This window comes from Meleagris gallopavo, chromosome 9, assembly GCF_000146605.3.
Source record: "Meleagris gallopavo isolate NT-WF06-2002-E0010 breed Aviagen turkey brand Nicholas breeding stock chromosome 9, Turkey_5.1, whole genome shotgun sequence".
Taxonomy (NCBI): Eukaryota; Metazoa; Chordata; class Aves; order Galliformes; family Phasianidae; genus Meleagris; species Meleagris gallopavo.
In genome coordinates, this window is record NC_015019.2 from 1,476,517 (window position 1) to 1,487,178 (window position 10,662).

The 10,662-nt window shown below is 52.0% G+C and overlaps 2 protein-coding genes across 5 annotated transcripts; both read right to left on the reverse strand.

Annotated features, from left to right (window-relative positions):
* Positions 1-6: 6 nt before the first annotated feature.
* GPR119 (G protein-coupled receptor 119) lies at positions 7-4,425 on the reverse strand. The gene has a single exon (XM_010715066.2). It carries the CDS (start codon positions 2,638-2,640, stop codon positions 1,678-1,680), a length of 963 nt encoding a protein of 320 aa, XP_010713368.1. The 5' UTR covers positions 2,641-4,425; the 3' UTR covers positions 7-1,677.
* An 88-nt stretch (positions 4,426-4,513) lies between these two features.
* Positions 4,514-10,656, reverse strand: SLC25A14 (solute carrier family 25 member 14). 4 transcript variants are annotated; one of them, XM_019618109.1, is made up of 9 exons: positions 10,494-10,656; positions 10,234-10,328; positions 9,008-9,051; positions 8,338-8,423; positions 7,987-8,082; positions 7,224-7,348; positions 6,026-6,161; positions 5,725-5,805; positions 4,514-4,966 (listed from the first exon to the last, which is right to left on the reverse strand). In XM_019618109.1, exons 1-9 carry the CDS (start codon positions 10,551-10,553, stop codon positions 4,925-4,927), a joined length of 765 nt encoding a protein of 254 aa, XP_019473654.1. In that variant the 5' UTR covers positions 10,554-10,656; the 3' UTR covers positions 4,514-4,924. The 4 variants fall into 4 exon arrangements, 3 of the variants coding, with proteins under 3 accessions (XP_019473654.1, XP_010713370.1, XP_010713371.1); XM_010715068.2 differs by lacking the exon at positions 9,008-9,051; XM_010715069.2 differs by lacking the exon at positions 9,008-9,051 and having other exon boundaries at positions 10,480-10,656.
* Between the last annotated feature and the right edge of the window lie 6 nt (positions 10,657-10,662).

Consider the following 10,662-nt stretch of genomic DNA (forward strand, 5'->3'; position numbering starts at 1 on the left):
CCGTCCCTGCCGCAGATGCGACACCGCTGCCAAGCGGCCCCGAGCCCGGGCACCGACCCCGCCCGCAGCCGCGCCCGCGGGCAGCAGCACCGCAGCAGGCACCGGGAGCAGGAGGCCCGCTTGTCTCCACTCCCAGTGGGCGCTCGCAGGCGTGCTGGAGGAGGCAGAGGACGGCTTCAGCGTTGTCAGATACTCGGCAAGGACGGGGCGGCTTTGCAAAGCAACAGCTGGTGGAGCCCACGCCGTGCCGAGCACAGACGGCAGCCACGTCACGCTGACACACGATGTGCTGATCCCCACAACTGAGTCAGAGTGGATCCACCTACCAGACCCACCTGCGAGGCGTCAGTTCAACCCACAGAGCCCATCTGTTCTGCGTGAGCCTTATCTCAGGCTCTTTCCTTCGTGCACAGGATACGTTGCGTGCTGTTTGCTCTCAGGGCTCTCCCAGGCGTAGAGATGGGTGCCACGAGCTGCCTGCTGCTCCTGTTTTGGTCTTAATATAGGGTGCTTTTATTTTCATCTGTTCCTCTGAGATGATGATGAGGATGGCCTCAGGACCGAGGCAGGTTCTGCATGTGTATGGGATCAGGCCTTGAGCCTTCATCTCTACCAGCAGGGCAGGTGATAGAAGAGAATCCAACTACTGTTTGCATAAAGCATCCCCATTTTCAGATGGAAGCGAGTCTGTAGCTATGTATCCTGTTTCAAGGGAAATGTTCCTGCTATCTGGATTTTACAAATCGTTACAATTTTACAAAAAGCAATTAGATAACATCATAGCCTCTGGCAGGACCAGCAGTCTGTCCATCACTGCTGTGTGGCACAATGTGCACCAAGTGCTGTGTGCTCCCATCTGCTGAGTCAGTGTAGAGGCATCCTTATCACCCCATAAACAGTCCTATGGCATTGGTGGGACAAAGCAGCTCTTCTGCACAAGGTTTTCCCTGTCTCCAAGGCAGTCCTTCCTGCCCAGCACTCAGTCAGTCACTCATTAACTTGCTTTACAGCTCAAACCAAACAGTAACAACACAAACCGGTGCTGCCCTGCACCTCTCCCAGGCACACCACACCTGGGGCTGTTCAGCTTTTGCTCCAGTGCACATGCAGCCAAAGAACAGCCACCTCCCTCCCCCCTGCATTACAGCAGAGACCCCAGACCCCTCACTTCTGCCTCTAGGATCGATCCTAATCCGAGGATGGTTTGAGGGAAAGCCCAGGTTGCACGTGTTGGATTGCAAGTTTGGTTTAGGTAAGGCAGTGATAGGGAGTGACAGAGCCAACACAGCGAGAGCAGCCCTGTCCCACATGCTGGTGGGGAACCTGGCCCAGGCAGCTGTGCTGCAGGCAGAAGGGACAGCAGAAGGCTCCCAGATCTGGGCTGGGGAAAGCCAGGTGGCAAAAAGTGAGTGATCTTAGTGGAAGGCTTGGTCCCACCAGACACAAAGCTGCTCTTGCTGAAGCTCTCCAAGCAAAATTCAACATGTGCCACACACCTGCAATTTGGGGTGCCCTGGAGCTGGTGCAAAACTGGCTGTGCTGGTTGTGCTGTGTTTAACATGCAGAGCTGTCCTACCCCATATGGGATCTATTCTGCAGCTGGCAGCCCCCAGGTTCACAGTCCTGGTGAAGGAGACAAGCTGGAAAGAAAGCCAATGGTAGCCACTCCTAACCACATCAATCCTGGAGCTGCAAGCACGACACAGTGGGAATGGACTTGGAGCCTCTGCTGGGGAAACAGCGACCCTTCCCCAATTGAAGGATTTTCCTCTTCACACCAGCAGCCATCTGGGAGAGCTGCCGCTGCACGTCCTTCTGCCAGTAGGAGTAGAGCAAGGGGTTCAGGAGGGAGTTGCACAGTCCCAACAGCCAGAGGTAACTCTCAGTGACTCTGTAAGGGAAGCACTTGGTACACACAATTTGCACGACGCCAGCGATGAAAAATGGCAGCCAGGACAGCACAAAGCAGCCGATCAGCATGGCCACGGTGCGCATGGCCTTCATGTCACTGGTGCTGCCCCTGGCCAGCCCCGCACGTTCCACTTCCCGGATTTGTTGCACGTGCACAGAGGCAATTTTCAGCATGTCACAGTAGAGGTAAATGAAGAGAAACAGGACTGGAAAGAAGCCCATGCAGGAGACAATGAGCATGTAGCTGAGGTGGAAGACTCCGAAGAAGGAGCATTTTTCCTCGAGGGAGATCTTCTGAAAGCCTGGGATAAGGAGTGGCAGAAAGCCAACGATACCAGCAAGCAACCAGAGCCCCACCAAGTGCAGCCCTACCCGCGTGCCCGTGACCAGCTGGTGATAGTGGAAAGGCTTTCTGATCGCCAGGTGCCTGTAACACGCGACCAGGGTCAGGGACAGGATAGAAGCAGCAGAAGAGGATGTCACAAAAGCCATTCGCAGGACACAGAAGATCTGCGGGGGATGAACGTGCTCAAAGAACTCCCCTCTGACCAGACCTAAAACCGACAAGCCAACTATGGCATCTGCAGCAGCGAGATTAAGGACAAAGTAGTGTCCCTTGTAGCCGGTCTTCCAGATAAGGCGAAGGAGGGCGATGGCCACCAGCACGTTGGCAGTGATGATGAGCGGAGCCAGCACAGCAAGGATGATTCCCACAGCCAAGCTAGCCATGTCTGGCCACTGCGGGGCACAACCCAAAGACGGTATGTCCACAGCACGATCCTAGAGCATTCCTCACCTGGGGCTTCCTGGTACGCACAGCTCAGTAAGCAGGCAACGGGCGGCTGTGAGCGCAGCACCTCACTCTCCAGGTGGTGCCTCGGGCTGCAGAGCAGAGTTCTGCTGTGCCAGAAGGGACTGATGCACTCACAGCACCCGCTGTGCCCACGGAGGTCCCTCCCCTTGTGCCACGTTTCCAGACAACCCGAGAGCAGGAGGGTGAGCTCAGAGCACTGAGCAGGAAGGCTGCGTGAGGCTGGGCTGACGCCACTCTCCTCCCTAACAGCCCACCCCTGCTCCCCTGGCTCCCTGCCCCACCAGCAGGGCAGCAGCCTCCTGCACAAGGTGTTTCAGCATCTTCTATTCCAGGGCAGCCCATGCTGCTGTTGGCCTCTCCATCATCTCCTAGTGCAACCACGAGACCTGCTTGGGGGCTGTGGTCCATGTCAGCATGAGGATCACACCCTGATCGCTCCTCCTTGTCCAGTGGTGCTGCTGTGGTGGCATGCAGGGAGCTGAGCACCCCAACCAAGCACTAAGGACCTGAGCAGAGCCAGTGCCTGGCTGTGACACAGGTGCAGATAAAGGAGAAAAGCCCACCAAGATGTAGAGGTGGTACAGCTCATGAGGCTTCTGCAGGTCACTGCCAGAACTACAGCAGCCTCGTCCCACAGGACCAAAGAAATAACACTGATCCCTTTCAACAAAGCTGCCTCTCCTGGACCAAGAAGAGGAAAAAAATCAGAGCTGCCAGGAAACAGGGAAGGTTTCAGCCTTCCTCTGTCAAATAGCAACCCGAGGCGAGCGGGCTGCTCGGGAGAGGCTGAGCACAACCAAGGTCAGGATGCAGCTGAGAACGCAGCCAAAGGCAGAGCGTGGCGCAGGGCAGGTTGTAGTGCCGAGGGTGGAAAGAAGAGCCTCCCACCAGCACTTCACATCAGAAAAAACAAAGCCAAAAACCCGTCAGAGGCCACAAATACACTGTTCATGCATTTCTCAGGAGCTGCTTGTAGAGCTTTGCTCCTGAAGAACAAAGATGGGATAGCAATGGCTGTCAGCAAGGAAATCACAACCATCGGTATAACTGCACAGAAGGGTCTGCTCCAGAACTAAAGGGACAGAAACATGAAGGAAGCCAAAGGAATGTGTAGAATTATTGCTAAAATTCTTCTCACACGGATTCCTATTGATCCATCACATCACTATGTCTTTACTTTGAATATTCAGAAATTCTCTTCAAGAGTAAGGCAAGCTGAAGCATGCAAACGTTGTCAGCTTTCAATCCTCTGCTCCCAGCCCCCGGTAACTTGCAGTTTAACTCTGAAACTGACCCTCCAGCCTTGTAGGTCACCTCCATTCATGGCACTATTTAAGTCCACGAGTCCACAGGCCTCACCTTCCTTATGCATTCAACCAGGTCCCTACAGAAGCACACAAATAACTCTCTCTCCTTTGTTTGGCTGAACATCCCTTGTGCAATCTGCACAGAAAACGTCACTTTGCAGCAGCCTCAAGCAGGAAGCATTGCTGCACATCACACGAACCTTCATCCAGACCAAAGCTCTCCCACAGAGGAGGAAGGAAGTAGGGATAAAAACTGTTTGCTTTTATGGGACCATCATTTCCTGACTATCAAGCTGTCTTTTAGAAAGACATTCATTGCAGTGAAGTTTGATGACTCTGAAGAAAAAAATAATGTATTTAGGGGGGGGAAAAAGGATATACAGTGTGCTGGAAAAAAAACCTCTTGTTTCCTAGGGCAGACACAGCATCTGCTCTGAAAAATATACCTATGCTCAGTCTGCACAAACACAAACTCATGCCATTCAGTCAATAAATAATTTAATGAGGTTACAGGAAAACATGACAGCACCCCTGTCCAGCCTCCAGCCTCACCCCCAGGTATGGCAGAACAAAGTACATGAGTCAAACAAACCACAGCTGCATCAAAAGGCCACTGGAATGCACAGATCTTCACAGAAGATATTGCTTCAGGCCCAGACACTCGTGCACAGTTAATACTCGCCTCTGTGTGGAACAAAGCATGCAGTACCTGCCATCAGCCTCCCAGTTACACTTCAGCCAGAACAACCTTCAGGGACCATGAATGTGGGGGAGGAGGAGAATCCAGACCCACATGTAACAAAACATCAAAACGTGGGGATGGTGAAATGAAGGCTGCAGCAAAACACTGCTGTGAGCCTCGAAGATGACACTCGTGGAATGCAGCTAGCTCTCAGAATGGAAGTCGCTTCAGTTGCTCATATGTGATAAAAAACTGAAGGAAAAGTCAAGGAATTAGGCCAAATACATACAGCAGCTGCATTGCACCTCCCTTGTAATCAGGCCAAGCCCCACAAGGCAAGGCAGGCAGATCATCAGCATGGTATTGCTGAAAACCAACATGGGGAATCCCCTCTTCCAGGCAGCATAAAGCGATTCGTACAGATGGAAGAGAGCTGTGGAAGGAGGCTACCAGGAGAGGGAAGAAACTGACCCAAAAATCAAGCTGGCCAAGGCTTGCCTGGACCACTAGGAAAGGGAAATAACTCTTAACTGGGTTTTTCCAAGCAGGAACTTCTTTAAAATAAATTATATACACCATGTCAGAGGGAATGAAGAAACCAGTACAGCAACACAGCAGTGACTGATGATTCTGCAGAGCAGGTCAGCACCTGTCTCAGGAGAAGAATATTCCCCAGGCTTCCCTCCTAAAACAGGAGCCAATCTTGAAACTGCTGCAACTCCAGCAGCTCAGGCTAAATGGAAAGTTTAAAGCCATGCACTTGAAAGCACTTACTTTACAGGAAAATGCCTGTGCTGCTGCACTGCAAGTCCCTGCATAAACCACTACAGAGCTGTCAGAAGGAGCAGTCACAGCCAGTGGTGCTTTCTAGAGCTTGAAGCTCCTGCAGTCACATTGCTGTCTACGTCTGTTCAAGCCTAACAGGGTGTCTGCTCTGAACTTCCATTTACAGCTCAGTCTTCCCCTGCTTGCCCGTACCCATCACCTCCCAGCAGCATATTGAAGGATACAATGATGTTCCAGGGACCGAGCCGAAGCCAGTTGGGCCAGAAACCTTTATAGAGTGCAAAGAACCCTTCGCTCTTCCATGTCTGGGGGGGAAAGAAGAGACAGATTAGTTATGAGACTCAACTTGGGATCAGTCGCAGGTTCTGAGAGCCAAAGAGGAGTTCTGCTGTGGGAACACCACCACTCTCTGGGCTTGGCCATTCAGCCAGTTTTCAACACACCTCACTGTCTGCTCACCCAGCCCACATTTTAACAGCAGCCAGCCTCCCAGAAGCAGTGCTTTGCCCACCTGTGTCACCTTACCTTCACAAGACCATCCAGAGTGCCCTTATAGAGCTCCACACTGCCCACTATCGCTCGCTGGTTCATCATCCGTGTCCTCACCACATCCACAGGGTTGGAGGCAATTGCCCCTGCCAGCCCACATGTAAAACTGGAACTAGATATACCAGAACATTGGAGAGAAATAGCTCTGAATACGGCCAGTCTGGCTCAGACAAGCCTGGACATAAGCACAGGAGTACTTTTCAATTCCATGAAAGGCATTTAGCAGTTAGCTGTCCTGTCTGCTCCCACCCAGAACCAATAGCACACTGAGACCCAGAGAGCTAGGAAAGCAAAATGCTCAGCTCCATCTAATGAAGACCCTGCCAGAGCCCACTGCCAGGTCTCCACAGGGCTGTCTGCAGTCCAGTGAGTGTTTCTGGGTGCTGACAGGGTGACACAGACCTGAAGGCAGGCTCTTGGAAATGCACATCCTTCTCCCCAGAGCAAACATTTCTTCGTGGCAGGGAAGGAGGGAGGAAGACCAAAGGCAGCCACAGGGAGCATGCAGCTGCTAGTCTCCTCCCTGCACATATGGTCTAGTGCTTGTCACCTTCAGCCCACAGCAGGCAAACCCAACAGAAGCACTGCAGCACCTCCAGCTAAAGTGTCTGCTAGAAGAATAATAGGAAAATGTAGGTGAAGAAAGACTTTGGGAAGTTTCTAATCCACCCCCTGTTCAAAGCACGGCTGACTTGAAAACTAGGTCAGATTGCTCTGCGTATTCTTCCAGCCAGTTTTGCAACTCTGTTTCACAAAACTCTTATAGTAATGGCTGTGAGCTGACATCTTCTGTAGATAAGAACCTCGGACTGGAGCAGCTCTTTCAACCTACTGCTACTATTAATCACATCCAGAACTCCTGCCAGGTTCATACCATGGCAGCAAAACAGAGCAACAGCATTTCTGGTAACCAGTGAACTGAATTCAAGCTTTCATTTCACTTCACCAGAAGGATTTATGCCACGTTCCTTCTCCAGGGAGGTCTCTCTAGGGATACTTTCTGGGCATCCATAGCTGCTCCAGTCAACACAGCAGATCCCTCAGAAGCACTGAGCTTGTCCTTGGCAGCTCCAGAGCTCTTGCTCTATAAACAGATCTCCAAATCCCACCTTGCTTCTCTGCTTCACACACACTGCCAAGCCTGGAGAATGCAGCAGCTGCAGCAAATACTCACACAAAGTGGGTAAAGATTGTATCACCCATCAGGCCTGACAGAATTAAGTGCTTCTTGGTGATGTCGTAGACTGGCAGCTCCACCCCAACCACAATGGCAGCTCTCTGGGCTGTTGGAACAACACCCTGCAGAACACAAACGTCAGTCACAAGCACGAACTGCTGCCTTGAGACCCACAGCTAGTATAACACCTCTTCCCAGCCTCCTCTCAGGGGTCTTTCTCTTGTCAGGACACTTGGTATCCTCATCATCCCGCCTTGCAGCTGAAGCTTGAGGTGGAGCTTGCTCACTGTCTCCCAGTATAACTTCAAAGCTAAGGAGGACTCCTCCATCCCCCACCCTAGCAGTTTTACTACAGCCAGATTAACCAGATGCTTCTCTTCAGCCCACAAAGGAATAAGGCTATAATTCACTTTTCTTCCTCACCAGCATACTGAAATTTCAACACCAGAAAAGATTCTGTACCACAAAAGACCAAGTCTACTTGCCCAGACCTACATACTGCTCCATCCAGGAACACCTTCAGCCCTGGGAACAGGTCTGACTGGCTCAGTGCTGACACTGCCACAGCACAGACCCAATCTCCACCACAGACATGCTTCTGTTAGCCTGCTAACCAGGAGGAGGACTTCACTACCACCCCTGGCTCACAGTTCTCCTCAAGGGCTGCACTTGGGCTCAGAGAAGGAGCAGCAAACAAGTTGAGGAAGCTTTTAACTCTGATGCTAGTGGAGGTAAGGGGTTTCCAGCAGCTGGTGCTCACCCTCCAGAGGCCTCGGGTACCCTCTTGCTGGTAGATATCGATGAAGCTGCCAATCATGCCACCCTGGAACAAACTGCCTTGAGCTTGCATTCGAATCTGAAAGAAATGTGCAAGTCAGGGGCACAGCATCAGCACCTGCCCTGAGGGCAAGAATAACAGCTCAATGGGTTTCCTGGTACAAAAGAACAACAGAGCAACTCCCATTCATAACAAGCCCAAATTAGCAGAACCGATGTCAGGAGTGGCTTAGAGAGAGCACCTCACTGCAGCTGGGAGAGATGCACCTTTGTTAGAAAGCAGGAGCATGTGGCAAACTGCACTGGGCTCACTGGACACACACACACTTCTTACCTTCAGCACATCTGTCGGATTGGCAAGTGCAGAGGAGATCACCCCTGACACCACTCCACAGATTACATTGATTAACAACGTTTCATCTGCAATCAAGAAAAGGAAGTCAGATCCTAGAGGTCTAAAGAGAAGGCGCACAGGCTGTACTGGACAAGCAAGAAGCTCTGGAAAGAACACAAAAGCTAAATTCACAAATCACATGGTGAAGCTGCACAAGCAGAAACTGGCCATTTATCATCAGCTAACAGCAGACCTATCTGCAGCTGCCAGAGACAAAAAGCAGAGGCTGTAACAGCAACACACTGTCAGAGAGAAGCAGGTCTGACTGCCAATTCTAGCTGATCAGACAAGTAAAGGGCTGCTATACAGGAAAGTGCTAAACAATCATCTGAGATTTCAGTGCCCAGGGATGCGTTTCTCATAATGGATAATGGCAAGGTAGAGGGACAACTAAACACTTCTCAAGGCAATCTGACATCAATTAGCTTTAATTTGGAGCCCCAGCTGGCCACACTCAGAATATGCAGCCTCCCTGAAAAATAGAAAGTAGATGATCCAGGCAGAGAAAGTTAGATGCAATTAGTTCCAGAGAAGGAAAAAAATCCAAGATTTCCAGGTCCAATATTAGATTGATGGTTATATTGGAAATAGGCCCTTTGCTGGTACTGACCACAGCACTTCCCAGAGGAGACCAGGCCACGTGCTGCCCCAGGCCTGTAGGGAGACAAATATTCAAACAACAGTACTCACAACTGGAAATGCTGCAACAGCAAGTGAGATGGGCAGCCCAGAGCACACGCACAGAACCATCCACAGGGGGAGGCACCACTCAAGAAGAGAGCAGCCCCTGGAAAACAGGGGTCCTGTTTTCTGGTCCTCTCGCTGGTGTGAATCTCTCACCTCACTTTCCCCAGCTGAACATTATAAAATATTCACTCTTGATGGGACAGGATATAGAACTGCGCATGAGGCTCCTCCAGTTAAGAAATTTTCAACTTTGGCTGCTCTACTATCTTACAAGTAAGAGCGACAGAGGCTCCTGTCATCAGAGTCAAGAGCACACACTGTTTCTGTCCCTTTAATCACTGCAAAAGCTCATGAATTAGACAACTTCCTAACCAGAGCTGCTGTGTTCCAGCAGAAGGACTTCAAGAGGACAACAGGAAAGGCTTCCTAATGAAGGTCACAACCCAAGTAACACAGAGCAGTGCAGGGAGCACAGCTGGGATGTCAGAGAATCATAGAATGGCCTGGGTTGAAAAGGACCACAATGCTCATCCAGTTCCAACCCCCTGCTGGGGGTTGGAACTGGATCCAGCCTGACCTTGAATGCCTGCAGGGATGGGGCATCCACAGCCTCCTTGGGCAACCTGTTCCAGTGCCTCACCACCCTCTGGGTGAAAAACTCCCACCTAATATCCAATCCAAACCTCCCCTGTCTCAGTTTAAAACCATTCCCTTTTGTCCTATCACTATCCACCCTCGTAAACAGCTGTTTCCACTCCTGTTTATACACTCCCTTCAAGTAATGAAGATATATACGATGCCTTCCCTGAAGTTAATGAGAAGAGATGGGCCTCTGTCAGTACACTGGGGGTTTCCTGGGCTCTGATGTTGTAAAACAAAGGTGAAAGCTGGGGAAAGCATGGATGTGTTCAGCTTAGGGACCATTTCTGTGACTGTGGGCGGCATCAAGCACAGTGAGACTCCAACTGGTGCTGCAGCCTATCCCTGCACGTAACACAGCTGCACAGCACGAAGCGAGAACTCCATCTCTGGGAGAACCAGAGCTGGGAAGGGCAGGGAAAGGAACAAGCAAACCCACACAGAACAGAGCTCGCAGCACCGCGCCGTGGATGTCTGGCAGAGGAGCTGCACCACGTTCCTACCACAGACCTTCCAGGCGCTCCACGAACAGCCGCTTCAGGCTCTGGTAGATGCCGATCTTGATGGTACCGTAGGACGCCTGTCTCAGCAGCGCTGGGGCGATCCTGAGCGAGGGAACAAACGGCGGCAGCTGAAGCTCCCAGCAGGGCGGCACCCCGGGCGCCTCGTGTCGCGACCATCCCCGCAGCGACGCCGACACACCGCCCACACAGCGCCGCCGGCCTCGCGCAGCCCCTCAGCCCCCCCGGGGTTTACCGAATAGAGCTTACCCCGAATAAGAGGGCGCGGCCGCCCTCCTCGCGGCAGATGCGGAACAGGGCGTGGAACATGCCGCGGTAACGCACCTCGCGGAACCGCGCATCGGCGCTCTGACCCTGCACCTGCAGGCGCGTCTTGGTCAGGTCCACGGGGAACGTGCCTGCGGGGAGAGCGGCCGTC

Bases quoted from the DNA above. Each gene is read 5' to 3' on its own strand.
- SLC25A14 (XM_019618109.1), bottom strand. From the start codon at position 10,553: ATGTTCCACGCCCTGTTCCGCATCTGCCGCGAGGAGGGCGGCCGCGCC. The intron at 7,349-7,986 runs GTGAGCACCAGC...TGTGTTCTGCAG, and splicing joins GTACCCGAGGCCTCTGGAGG to GGTGTTGTTCCAACAGCCCA. The intron at 5,806-6,025 runs GTAAGGTGACAC...TTTCCCCCCCAG, and splicing joins CTCTGGATGGTCTTGTGAAG to ACATGGAAGAGCGAAGGGTT.
- GPR119 (XM_010715066.2), bottom strand. From the start codon at position 2,640: ATGGCTAGCTTGGCTGTGGGAATCATCCTTGCTGTGCTGGCTCCGCTC.